The sequence below is a fragment of the Brienomyrus brachyistius genome, chromosome 2 (assembly GCF_023856365.1).
Source record: "Brienomyrus brachyistius isolate T26 chromosome 2, BBRACH_0.4, whole genome shotgun sequence".
In the NCBI taxonomy this organism is placed as follows: Eukaryota; Metazoa; Chordata; class Actinopteri; order Osteoglossiformes; family Mormyridae; genus Brienomyrus; species Brienomyrus brachyistius.
In genome coordinates, this window is record NC_064534.1 from 15,328,835 (window position 1) to 15,343,586 (window position 14,752).

Consider the following 14,752-nt stretch of genomic DNA (forward strand, 5'->3'; position numbering starts at 1 on the left):
GTCTCCAGGTAATAATGGTTGCTGACTCTCCCATGAAGTGATAGGTAACTTGCTCGTAATGTATTCAAAGGACACGTCGCTCGCATAACTCGTTTCCTAGCTGATCTTTCAGTACATTCATTCCGATGACTTTTAGTAGTTTGCTGTAGTATAGGGCAGTTCATACGTAAATTAACTTTTCAGTATGAATGGGCAGATTCATACGTAAATATCCATAGCTGGATACTCAAACGTTACTCATTTGGTATCGATTGTAATTTACAAGTATCGTCGTCGGAATGTTATCACATCACTTGAGCAGAAGCCCACGAAAATTCTTTTATCAAGAAAAAAATATACGTGTGTGTGTTAGAAAGGGCCCATTTTTGTAACAAGATTATACCTATGTGTATTGTTTTGGTAGTAGGCCTAGTTGAATTAACACTTTATTTTGTCCCACGTGTATAATCACTAAATAAAAGTTTCTCATATGGGTATCGTTATTTAATAAAATTATTGTAGGCGTAGCATCCCTCAATAATACTTTCCACGTTAGCAATTCTAATGGCGATGAGTCTACTTTTCTTCATGCACAAACAGTTGTTTTATTGGTCTGTAGAATGAATCAGTCTCTTTTCTTTCTTTAATAGTTATCACAGGAAGGCTTGTCTTCTGGGCATTTCCCAAATATCACAAGCTAGCTATAGGTGATTCAAATTGTAGCATTTCTCAAATAGGGAAATGAAACAAATGAATGGATCATTTATCATTTATTGAGGCACAAAATATCACTGACTCAAAGAGAAATTTATAGACTATAATATATGCATATCTAAAATTGAAATTATAATATACACCGCTGCTTCAATGGAATACAATTGATTGGTATGATTTCCTTTGATATAGAACTTCAACATGAACGAAGGCTACTAAAACAAAGTAGATAAGGCTGGAAAATATCCATTTTGGCGATGATGTACTCTACACACTGTTCCAGCAGTGCTTAGAAAAATATTTTCTTTGGTGAAAAACAGTGTTCCCAGAATTCAGCAAGGAGAATGGATGTTTCATTCCATGTAGTTGCATCAGCTTTCTTCTTGAAGCAACGGCTGAGTTAAAAGTTAAACAAAAAGTTAGAAATGTTTTCTGATTGATTGTACAAATGATAGGGCTAGAGGTATACCTAAATTCTATATGGGAGCTGTTATATAATGTTAAAAATGCATAAGTGTTTTTTGTCACACATACACATGCTAAAATACAGTAAATCATTGTGAGAATATTTTGGTGTTATTATACTTACCCTAAAACTGTCCACTTCACTCACTAGGTCTGGTCGTTGCCAGTCTGGATTGGACAGTATTTTATAGACAACTAATCCAAAGGCTACAATCATGATTCCTAATGAGTTGGCAAACACGGCCTCTGGTGGCAGCTTGGAATAGGGCTGCGTCTGATTGGTGTTTCCTTTACTGGAAAGGGAACCAATAGTATTCAATTCAATACCAACCTGATGAAGGCTTCACATGGGGATTTCTTATCTGTGATAACTCAACATGAAGCTATTCAAAGTGAAATAACGTAAAATGAGACGACAATAAAGCAGCATAAAACAATGTGATAATTACAGCTGCCAAAAATATAGTAACTGCATGTTGGTCAATTAAAAACTGAAAAAGGTTTTAGTGTAAGCAAGCAGCACGGTGGTTCAGTAGGTAGCACTCACACCTAAGGCCTGGGGGATTTGAATCCCACCTTTACTACTGTATGTATTCCAGTCTCCTCCCAGAGTCCAAAGACATAATTATGTCAACTAGCACCTTTAAATTACCCACAATGTCCTGAAATGGCCTGGTATCTCTACAGAGAGCATTTTCTATAGCATTATCGAGATGGATGGATGCACTAATGTAGGTGGTTGTTTATCAAATATTAATATAAAAAACTGAGGACTCACAGTGCGAAGAAAAGCTTCTCATTAATGCCAGAAATGCAGGATGCGATGGCCAGGAAAAAGATGACGCTGCCCATCCAAACATGTATGGGCTTGAGGAGCTTGCGGAACGCTAGTGGAGACCATGGGAGTAGAAAGGCAGCTAGACCCAGCACCCACTGAGAACAGACAATGTACAAAGAGAATCACATCAAACTATTTACAGCAATTGATTCACTATAAATGATAAAGAAAGAAGTGCAACAGGTGGTGTGTTACATTCCGCATGGTGTTTCAATGTAATATGCACTGAGAATTCAATGAAGGAAACCAAATCTTTCTATAGTCTTAAGAAAAATTATGGACCACTACAGACCGCTATACTTGAAGCCTGGATTTTTACAAAGGCTGTCTTAACAGTATTACCGATTAGCTTTTAAGCTAATGTAGTACAAAAGCAGAAATCTTATAATGCAGATGTACCTGAGCAGTGAAGAGGGCTGTAGTACAGATGCCCAGCCAACTGTGCAGTGAGTATAGGTTGGGGGTGGAGCCCGCATTGTGGTAGTCAAAGACTGCACAAAGACCCAGGACAGACAGGACAAAGGCAAGGAACAGCAAGCCAGCATGCAGGAGTTTCCAAGGCTGTTTGCTTTGCCTCCAGGTCAGTGGGACACGATACACAACTGCGGCTAAAACACGGCCAAAGAAAAAATAAACATTCATAAATCGATAATGTGTATAGTCCGATGAGCCAAAACATTGTGACCACCCCCACATGAAGCGACTAATGTTTACCATCTCGTAAAAACGGTACGTGCTAAGGTGTGGGATATAGTAGATGTTAAATTCAGTACTCATGGTCGACATGTTGTGTGCAGAGGAAATGAGCAGGGATGATGTTCTGAGAGACTTTGAAAAGGACCAAATTATGACCATGCAATTGCATCTGAGCAACTTCGAAACAGCCAGACCTATGAGGTGCTCAAGGTGAGCCATAGTGAGTACCTACTGAGAGTGGTCTAAGGAGGGAAAATCATGAGCCAGGCAAGTTGTGAACGAAGGCTATCACATCTGGTACAAATCAACCGAAGGGATACCATGGCACAAATTTTGATGAGGGTCATGGGAGTAGCGTGTCATGACACACGGTGCATCAGGAGTAGCTAGAGGCACATCAGAGTGCCAAGGCTAACCCCTAAGGAGGAAAGTTTTTACAAGAAAGTTTACAAGACAGTCAACAGTATTCACTTCATGTGTGGGTGGGCAAAATGTTTTGGTTCATCGGTGTAAATATGCCATAAACACAATGTATCAATTAAATTCATATATACGAAAGGAATGAACTACAGAGCATTTAGGATTTAAAGAAAAAAATATGTGTCACATCTGTTCGGAAACAGTTTCAGAAATAAAGTAGGGAAGTGAAAACAATACATGACCTCATGTGCAATAATTCCATTACTTACCATTCCCGTACAACACCACGAGGCCGGTCACCATCAGAACCGGATGCCAGTTGAACTGCATTGCTGAGCCATCCCAGGCAAATCCCCCACGCCATTTGTAATTCCAGTAAGACACAAACACCACAGAGAGAATTCCAAGGCACAGGCAAAGCAGGTAGCTCAGATAGAACAGCTGAGATGGCATCATGGCCCTGGGGAAATACAATATGTTTCATAAAACATCACATTGGTCACGTGAAAGAGAAATGACAAAAGATGGATGATCAAAAATAACATCATTCAGGGAGATTTAAAATAAATTATTAAAAATTTTCTACCAGGCACCAAACTTTAGATATCCTGCATGGATATTCTTTAGCAATCCGCAGTGAATACTACAGATTGATCAAGTGTTTCTAATACTTCTCCAACCACTGCAAACATGCAGCAGCAAAACAAACACATGAACATACATTGAAAGTTGAAGAGCGAGATTTTTTTTTTTTCCTTTTGGAATTATAGTTGGCAGCAGCAATTTTGTGATCTTTTCACAGTTTTTTTTCTCCCTCACAATTCCGAACACTTCATGTTGAGTATATTTTTTCAATACATAATCCTAAGAAGTAATACTGGTCATCAGTAGCTATAAATCTTTGTAGAAGCTCATTTATTTCACGGCTCAGGTGAAACATTGCCCAAAAATGTGTCATTTTGCATGATATCAGAGTGTGAATTGATACAAATGTCATGTAATCATAGAAAAATGAGACTGGAATGGGAAAAAAAATGAAACAAAGACTACTCACTCAGTAACTTTTGTTCCAATGTCACAACGTCTTTAGATAGCTGCCCTTAGTACTGAAAAGCTTCCTTCGACAAAACTTCACCGATATTAATAACCCCTTCTCCTTTCAGTGCCTGCACTGGTTTCTGTAACCAGTTCCCGTCCCTTTTAACCTGTTTCTTTCACTTCTTCATTTCATTACTGGTGCGCAGAGGAAGTCAGGTGACTACAGGGGGTTCCACCTCAAACTGATTGTGAGTCCTGTGATTTATTGTCCTGAAATTCTAGAAGCACCGTTTGAGAATTGCATGTTAACACTGCAGTCACTACAGCACAAATAGTAAAATATGGCTGCTTGATAGATTACCTAGGAGTAGCCTGAATTACAAAGAATTCCAAATGTAGGATAATACGAAATGACATTTTATCACTGTCTAAAATAATGAGCTGCACATACTAAGCACAAAACTTTATGAAACAATTTATAAATGACAAATGAAACATCAAACAATCTGTTCTGCACATATTTTGTGGGTTGACTTCCTGCCTTCAGTTCTGTATGTGAGTTTGCATATTCTCTTTGCATCTGTGTGAGTTTCCTCCCACAGGCAAAAAACAGGCACTTCGATGACAATTTCGGTACCAAAATATTCTCACAATCGGTACCACTTCACAATAAGGCTCTCTTTTGCCACCTGTAAATGGTAGTAACACATTAATAAAAAGAAAAAAGTTATTTTCTATTAATAGATTCTAACACTCTGTAAAATAATTAATAACCAGATTAAAAACCATTCATAAACCCCTTTATATGGGTAGCCTTATTGTAAAGTGTCATCAATGTTTCTGTATTGTCCATCACATGTGCTACACTTGACCGGAACTACATCCAAGATGTGCCCTGTGCCACGATTAGATAAGATCCTGACTCACTCTGACCTTGTACAAGAGGTCATGGAAACTAGATAAAGTCATATTTTCAAATTATACCCTATACTATATTTACAAAGCCTTATACTATGAACATTTTAAACATCTAGTCAGCTTATTTATACTTTATTCACAAGCTTTTGAGAAATGGTTAAGCTATGACAAGTAAATTCCATAAAGCAAGCTGATGATTTTGTGCAAAGTCATGCAACAGGCTGTAAAAAGTACAGTTTTAGGGTTTCAGAGCAGGCTAGAGATAAAGGACATTAACCTGTAACTCAGAGGCTGTTTCGTACATTCGACCTGGGGCCCTAGTATAGAAGCTTTAGGCAAGATAGCAAGTCTGCATTTATCTGTACATTTCAGCATTCATGAAACTGAAGGACCTGTAAGTAGGTACAATATGCTTATGTAAGAGTGAACACACTTGCCATAGTCAGTTATGCATTTAAAACTACACAATGTTAAAATGTATTTGTTTAGTTTGCTGGAATAGCATTTCAGCTTTACTGGTGCAATTTTTAGTTTGCTTTGTTCTGCTTTAGTGCAGACTGCTTTTCAGCAGGAAGACAATAGTAAATGTAGAAGGAGGGAAGTCTGATTTTTACATTTTTTTTTCATCCCGTAGGAGATATCAGCTCCACCAACCTTGCTCTCCACATGGTTCCGATTTCCCAGGGGACAGAATCTGCCAAATATAAGGTCCAATGATGGAGAGAGAAGAAAAGCAGTTTCAAAAGTTCTTTAACTATGGAAAGTTTGCTGCAGCCCTGGCACAGGACCAAGCAACTTCTACTTTTCAAACTGAGGAATGAGAACTACACCTTCATTTCATTCTATTTTAATCCGCGTCTTTCCTTAAAATAGCCCGAAGTGTACTTAAGGTGTCGCCTAAAACCTGTAAAGTGTTTTGAGGGACTTTTCAGAAAATCCATCCATTGTCGTCCAAGATGAAGTTCAATTCAGCCATATATCCATTATAATAAAAAATTACAGCCCGTAAGAAAATGACCTTTGAATGATCTTTTGTTTCTTTTTGCTACCCACTATGTAGAAAAGGTGAGGTATCTCAAAGGGAAGCATGTGTGTGTGTATATTAATAAAAACTATTTTTGAGCTCTGGAAGGTTTGTGTAATTCACATGCTAAATTTCAGCAAAATCAAAGCGATTCAAAGGTCATTTGTTAAATTAAAATGGAATGACCCAGTAACAGCTTGCATCCATCATCCTCAATCACACCATAACTCCGTATCTAATCCGAAAAATGTTATTACTGGGGATCATACAGCGTGGTTGACAGAGGGAATGTCAGCATTAAGTGCTGTTTTGGAGCAAGAAACTCTGAAATTGGATATCAAGCTTAATTTTCTATTAGAAATAGAAACAGAGATATATTTATTAAATTCTCTACCCCAAGATCTTCTCCAGCAAACATGACAAAACACTTTGTCTGGAAGGTCATACAGCATCATTTGATTAATAAAAATCGCTTCGGTGTCCTCCTTTCCTAAACCCATGATACCAAGGCTTTCAGTCAGCACTGTTTAAAGCGTGACATTGCATGTTTTATGGGAATGTAATTCCTCCACTTTTGTTTGAGAGCTGATTTTTATCAAAAGTGAGTCAATACAGAACCGTTGTGCTCACAAACAATAATCTAAAGCATTGTTCCTAACAATATGGGGATCGAAGAAAAATAGGAAATACAAGTCACTGATTATTCAGAATACTGTAGGCCCATGAAACGCAGGGGAATTGCATCCACCAGTCACAACGTGTGTATTGTAAGAGTAGCTCTCCTACACAGAACTGTAGCAAAGTCCTATTGAATACATTTCACATCCCTTTGCAACAATTTCTTAATGTAGTTGACATATATATTTTTAAATGTGTAGATATAGTTATTTTTGCCACAAAATAGGCTCTCTTGATTTATCAATATAACAGAAAAACACTGGCCCTCATAGTATTTAACCATCAACCCACAAAGCAGAATCGATCTATGTGGTTAACCATAAAAGATTTTACTGACTGGACCATACAAGATTCTACTAAGTGATGACTTTTTTCAATACCTTCCCCCCCACTCCCCTTTTTTGTCTTGCATGTAATGTTTACATTATTCTAAATTCTTGTCTTGCAAATTCAAAGTTCTGCTCTGTTTCTCAGGTTTTGTGGCTGGAATCCGATTAGGTACACATCAATTTGAATTTATCACACCTGTACAGTACTTCCTCCTGACATCAACCAGAAAACCTTTTCTTCCGTTTTAAATACTTTTATACTTCCTTTTTCAGTTATTTAAAAACGTAAGCTTTTTATGTGCCAATTTTACTACCAAGTTTTTGTGTTGGTATCAATATTTACAACCATAACCAGGATAAATTAAATACCAACTCAAACTTACAGACTGCATAGTTTAATCACATTAAGTACAAATATATAGTCATACAACACTACAGATGAATGCAATTTTACGTATGTTGTGCTTTCGGCAGGGGGGAGGGGATAACGTCAGCGAAAAAAATTAGCTAGTTGCAAATGCTAGTCGTCCTAAAAAATCTATAGACTTTATCCACCTACAGAGTTTGCCCTCTCTGACATTAATTCCCGTCCATAGACGTGATCATACACTAGTTCATTACCAGCTAGCTAGTAAAGAAGTTTACGCCTGCCATATCATCTCAGCCAGCAAACCGAGTTGACGGAAACACTGCTAACTAGACTGAGTGCATCAGACGGGACAATGACAATCACTCCTTATATCTTCATCTTTATGCAAGTGAAATATTTCCGACGTGCGCACAGACATTAAAAAGAATAAATTAAATGAAAGCGTCCGGATGTATATTCACCTTTCGCTGGGAGCCCACAGATCTGTCAGCCCATCGATCAGTAAAGCGAAAGCACTTGGGTCAGACCCTCTTCTCCATGCTCTTTATGGCCGAACAACATGGCTGGTTCCGTAATCCTCAGCCGTGGCGTCTCATTCCAAACCCCTCACGGTCGTATCACATTTTCGCCTTCTGGCACTTGCTAGTGCCGCTTTATGCAGTCTTTCCCATTATTTATCTTTATCGACACTTCACATATAAACATTTGCTATTCGTACCATTTATTTCTTAAAGTTCTATCCTACCTCAGGTGCTTCTATGTTGGACCGTTTTGAAAGAATTTGTACTTCTGTCTGCTCAAGGTATTTTGCGAGTTATGTCTGTCTGTTATTCTTTGGTTACATTTAATTCCACTTTGATTTGGTTGCACGAAACAAGGAAAATAAAAACCTGTATCTTTAGCATTATTTACATCGTGCATTGTCATTTTGCGGACTCAATGCGACGTTTTCTCGGAAACAAAACAAGTTCATAATGCTTCATTTTGTAACTTTACATAATGTTGTCTTAATAATCATTTCAGAATTCACGCCAGGAGGCAGCATTGAACAACTGAGAGTTCTCAAAATTCCCGTTACGCGTTTGGTCCCACGTGACATACATTTTGTATTGACCAGAATATCTTCATATGTGACACAAGACCTTCAAAGACCTTTTTTGAAACGAAATACGTATGTACAAAGGTAACACCATGATGTGCCATTGAAGTGTATCTTATACTGCTTAAGAATTCCGGGTTGACTGAATGATACAGAAGCCTTGTCTTGGATTTCAATATTAAAAGCTTGAGAGCTTATCTATAAAAAATAAGTGCCTCATTTCTCCTGTCTGTATCAGCAGGAGAACTTTATAATCTATCCATTCTATTATACGATGTGTTTTTGGTGTCTAACTGGGTATCTTACTGTACTTTTCCCAATATCTACCAGCAAAAGCATAACAAAATGATCCCATGACCCTTTAGGAAGGGGTCCACACAGAAGACTCTTCCTCAATGGCCAAAAACCACACGGCTTAGAACAAACTTCAGTTCACCCCAGACCATATCTGCCAGTGCTTTGGCAGTGACTGCATTTTTGTAGCTATGATGAACAGAAATATTCTGATATACTGGGCTTATACTGTAGAAAAAGAGTGGTCATTAAATGCTTCTATCTCAGCAGAATGAGCAGCTGGTGCACAGATCCATCGATTAGAGAGATATTTTCTCCAGTTTTTTTCTTTTTCTTTTTTTTTTTTTTTTACAGAAGACAGTTTTAGCCTACAGCTGTTATTACATGTATGCTGTTCTCAAAAATAAGAAGGGTAATTTATGTTATCTTTATATTTAAATGCTAATTTTACTTATCTAGAAAGTACTCTCTTGGATTCTGTTTAACATGTTTAACATATTGGCTCAATAATTTACATATTTTAGAAAGCAATTTCTTTTGCCCAGTTCCAAAGGAAAACATTAGTACTGCTTAAAAAAAGAAGACCAACAAGATCCTTTATTAGGATATTGGTTCACCACAAACTGCTAGAACAATGACTTTGATGCACCTTGACATCAATTCTATCAGAGTTTGTACAGTAACCAGACTAGTGGGAGGTCACTACGCTCTCAGAAGAAATTCCATAATTTGGTGGAGACCACTGTCTACACAATTGTCAGTAATTGCTCTGTTAGTTGAGATATAGTGAACAGGAGAACAATGGCATATGACAGTTTTTTTTTTTTTTCGAATCCCCAAGTTTCTGTTTAAGCCTCGTGAATATAGGCATTGTCTCCTTTGGCGATTTACAATCATAAGGGGAGACATACTACACCGCAGGTTGATCATGGCAGTCTTTCTGTATTTGCTGGAATTCCCCATTGACGTGCTTAAGTGAACCAAAGCTGTACAATGCATGTGAGTTTGCAGACCATTCAGCATGAGAAAATAGAGAGCCGCTTGAGAGTAAACACGTGACACACAATATTTGCATATTAATATTTTAGCTTCTCACGCATTTATTTACAATTTTAATAGTTAATTGTTATGCATAATGAAGTGTCTTAACCCTTGACACATACAGACCATTGAATTGTTTCTCTGTATATCCATTGCAACACTTTAGTTACAGTGTTATGTTTATGTAGTAATTAACCTTGACCATAATGTCCTTGGGATTACATATGGTGCGTGCTTGTACCTTAATCAGGTGATTCAATTTCTACCTTTTTTGTCTTGCATTTCAAACTAGTGCACAGACGCCGTGGTGGAATACACACCAACTGGCCAATTTCTTAGGTACACCTGATTGGCTGCTTATTGAAGCAAATATCTGATCAGCCAATCATATGTCAAGCAGCACAGTGTATAAAATCATGCAGATATAGGTCAGGAGCTTCAGTTAATGTTGACATCAAATAGCAGAATGTGGAAGAAAGGTGACTTAAGTGACTTTGAACATGGCAGGGTTCTGGTGCCAGACAGGCTGGTATGAGTATTTCAGAAACTGCTGTTCTACTGAGATTTTCATGCACATCTCCAGGGTTTACAAAAAATTAACCTGAAAAGAAAAAACATCCTGTGAGGTTCTCTTGGTAAAAAAGATCCAGAAACTGAGGCTATGGGGCAGTGGTGGCCTAATGGTTAGGGAAGTGCGTGTGTGATTGAAAGATTGAATCCTTGACCAGCAAGATGCTGCCCTCAAGCACTGTTCCCCAGGTGCTAAATTAGCTACTGTCCGCTATGTGACATACGCGTTAAATGCAGTGAACATGTTTTGTTGTTGTGGTGTGTTAACAATGACAACTAATCACTTTCTTTCTTTTCACAGACATTGGGCACATCCATCCATTTTCTGAAACCCCTGAATCCCAATTGGGGTCACAGGGGGGGCCAGAGTCTATACTGGGAACAATGGGCACAGGCAAGAACCAACCCTGGGCAGCCGCCAACACAACTACAGGGCCAATTTAGATTCATCGATCCACCTATCCTGCACGCTTTTGGACCGTGGGAGGAGCCCCCAGCGAAAACACGGGGAGAGCGTGCAAACTCGACACAGAAAGAACCCAGGACCGAACCCAGGACCTGTGCTGTGAGGTAGCAGCGCTAACCACTGCGCCACCGCTGGGCACAGACTCACCAAAATTGGACAGTAGAAGATTTGAAAAACCTGGTCAAATGAGTCTCAATCTCTGCTGCAACGTTCAGACGGAAGGGTCAGAATTTGACGTAAACGGGGTAAAAGCATGGATACATCCTGCCTAGTATCAACAACTCAGACTGGTGCTGGTGGCATAATAGTGTGGAGCATATTTCTTGGCACACTTTGAGCCCCTTAGTACCAACTGACCATTGTTTAAATGCCCCAGCCTTCCTGAGTATTGTTGCTTATCATATCCACCCCTTTATGAGCACAGTGTTCCCAACTTCTAATGGCTGTTTCCAGCAGGACAACATGCCATGTCGCAAAGCTCATATTACCATTCACACATGTCAAACACCTCAGTGAGCATCTTTCCCAGATCTTCAAGTGGCATGTGACATGCTGTGCACACGCAAAATTATCTCGTGTGTACGCGAGAGTAACAGCATTTTTTGCACAGGTCCCTTCAGAGGCTCGATGTAATACCACTTGAAGATCTGGGAATGATGCTCGGTGAGTGTTTGATGCTTCTGTACCGGTATGTATCTGTAACGATGTCGACACAAACTTTGAAACACTGACACGAAAAAGGCATAGTAATCGAGGTTAAACCAAAAAACTAAAAAATAGTACCAACAAAACAGTAAAAAGAAATATACGTGAAATTATTCAAGACCAAAGAACTAGTACTGTACAAAGAAATAGCAGAATCAAAAACAATTAAGGAAGAAGCACATAAATTGTATTTTGAATCTGAAACATATTTAAAATCTGAATTAAAAACATCAGTGAGAAATGTTAACATGAATGAATCAGCTGAAAATACATGTAATGAAAAGCAAATAAATACTGATAACCAGGTGGAAACCATAAATTTAGAAAGGCAACTTTATACTGTAAAGTTACTTTATGGAAACCATAAAGAAAAGGCAACTTTATACTGTATATGTTAAGCAGAAGAAGAAATAATAAAAAACGGTTACAAATTAAGATTTCATTGCAGTGTTAAAAATAGATAACACAAGCAATAAAACAAACAGAAATAACCTGCAAAAAGAGAAACAAATAATGATATTAAAATATGAAGCTGAAAATGAAAAACTAAAGCAAAAACATGAGAAGTTATTATTCAAGCAGCAATATATACTGTATATATTTGCAAAATTAGAGAAGAAACACATGAGCAATTTAAAGAATGCAAAAGAGAAACTAAAATATCACCAAAAATCAGGAAAGAATTTATTTGCAATGCCAACTGGATTTGAAAATTTAAAAAATCATATTCAGAAAAGTCCCAAGTCAGTAATGAGTATGCAAAGAAAATGCTTCAAATAAGTAAACAGTACAATGAAAAGACAATAGAAAAACAAATGACATTATATGATATAAATGAAAACACAGAGAAGAGAAAAAGGACAAAAGATTACATTGAGAAACATGCATACAATACAGGCAAACAATAACAGAAAAAGAGAGAATTAAAGAGAAGAAGCGTCAATGACGGCACCCGAAGGCAAACCTGAAAATGGTGCAGAAAGTGAGGTGACTCCACCCAAAGCAGAAAAAGAAAATCCACTGGTGGTAAAGAGGAGGAGCAGAAATAACAGAGAAGAAAATGCTCTGGGAAAGTGAAGAGAAACCCCAAGATGAAACAGCATCATCTGGTGGTGAGACTGAGGATGTAGCTACACAAACCAAATGGAACCTGAATCCCCTTGTACTCCAGGAAGGTAAAGAAGAAAGAAAATCCTGAGGATGAAGCTAGGGCACCTGAGGAGCAACCTGAAGGTGAAACATCAAATTCCAGCTGCTGGAGTGAGACTCCAACCGAAACAGACAAAATCCACCTGCTGAAGGTAAAGAGGAGGAACAGAATGAGCAGTGTGAAGAGAATGACACATCTATCAAAGTGGGAGCTGAAGAAAAGCTCCATAATGAAACAACATTGCCTTCTGGGGAAAGAGAGGGTGATGTGACAACGAGTGAAGCTGAACCAAAACACCTCACCCTGGATCTCCCATCTCCTTCCAAGTCTTTCGATGAAGAAGAAAAGATGAGGGATTTTTATTTCATTGATGGTAAGATGAAAAGAGCTGATGAGCTACCACCCTTGATGAAGTCTCCAAAACATCAAAATAATAATGTTGTTACAAATAAAGATAACAGTAATGATATGGACTTTAAAAAATATTTTGAAAACGAAAAGTCATTTTCACTAAATTGATGTTTAGATGAAAAAGTAAGAAATTCAGAACCAGAAAATCCAGCTTTTGTTTGGGTGAAATTTTAAAATTTCCTGAAGACCGACTTTCCAGTCTTCAGGAAAAAGGTGGGACAGAATTCTGTGCATAATAAAACGGAAATTATTGCATTACTTATTGTTTTGAGCACTACAAGAAAAACACTAAATCTCTTTGCAAACTATTGTGTAGTTCCTAGTTATAACTTAGGAAGGCTAACTTTAATGGTATGGAACTGAAGCTGCTTAAAGCTCAATGCTGCAGGGATTTTAGGAACTGTAGCAGCTTGGATTGAAAACTGGTTAACAGACAGAAAGCAATGGGTAGTTATTAGAGGCACAATGTCACAGTGGGCCTGCATTCATAGTGGGGTACTGCAGGGTTCAATTTTAGGGCCACTGTTATTCTTAATTTATATTAATGATATTGACACCAATATATACAGTAAGCTGGTTACATTTGCAGACGACACCAAAGTGGGTGGGGTAGAAGATACTGAACTAGCGACACAGATGCTTCAGCGGGATCTTGATTTAATTAGTGACTGGGCTGAAACCTGGCAGATTAAATTTAGTGTAGACAAATGTAAGGTAATCCATGCAGGGAGCAGAAATATAAAGTACTGATATTTTATGGGTTCCACTGAAATAAAGGTAGCCGATTACGAGAAAGATCTCGGTGTGTATGTTGATGCTTCCATGTGCCACTCTCGCCAGTGTGGGGAAGCAATTAAAAAGGTCAATAGGATGTTGGGTTGCATCTCTAGGTGTGTTGAGTGTAAGTCAAGGGAGGGAATGCCAACATTACACAATTCCTTGGTAACCTTGGCAGGTTTGGTCACTTCACCTTAAAAAGGACATTGCTGCCTTAGAAAGGCTTCAACGTAGGGCTACAAGGATTCCTGGTCTTAGAGGAATGTCTAAGTTTCACAAAAGCTGTGCTGAATTTAGGGACTGCATCCTTAAGGTTGCATTCGAAGACCATATGCATCACAAGGTGTTTCTCAATACGCACACATGAGCGTACTTGTGTTCTCTTGTACCTGTTTTATATCATCTTCCATTGCCAAAGACTAGTTCCATTACTCAACAACAGAAGTACAGAGGATGGCCAAAATCCTTGGATGTCATTCTTCCTAGCATCATGCTGAGCAAAACCCAAATACAAACAAAAGAACCTTATACTGCCTGTAAAGCATGGTGTTGGAAGCATGGTGGTTTGCGGCTGCTTTGCTGCCAAAGGGTCTAGCTAACTTGCCATTACAAAATCATCCAAAAATTTCACGTTGGATAAGAGAATACTTTGGGAGAATGTGAGGCTATTTGTCAAAAAAGCAGAGGCTGATCCATAAATGGATTTTACAACATGCCAATGGCTCTAAAAACACTCAAGAAAATCTCCAAAGATTTACTCAAAAGGAGAG

General features: G+C 38.3%; 1 protein-coding gene across 2 annotated transcripts; it reads right to left on the bottom strand.

Moving 5' to 3' along the window:
- Positions 1–732: 732 nt before the first annotated feature.
- LOC125717773 (lysosomal membrane ascorbate-dependent ferrireductase CYB561A3) lies at positions 733–8,084 on the bottom strand. 2 transcript variants are annotated; one of them, XM_048991029.1, is made up of 6 exons: positions 7,931–8,084; positions 3,382–3,572; positions 2,396–2,604; positions 1,937–2,091; positions 1,283–1,451; positions 733–1,088 (listed from the first exon to the last, which is right to left on the bottom strand). In XM_048991029.1, exons 2-6 carry the CDS (start codon positions 3,566–3,568, stop codon positions 1,065–1,067), a joined length of 744 nt encoding a protein of 247 aa, XP_048846986.1. In that variant the 5' UTR covers positions 3,569–3,572; positions 7,931–8,084; the 3' UTR covers positions 733–1,064. The 2 variants fall into 2 exon arrangements, with proteins under 2 accessions (XP_048846986.1, XP_048846995.1); XM_048991038.1 differs by lacking the exon at positions 7,931–8,084 and adding an exon at positions 4,167–4,317.
- Between the last annotated feature and the right edge of the window lie 6,668 nt (positions 8,085–14,752).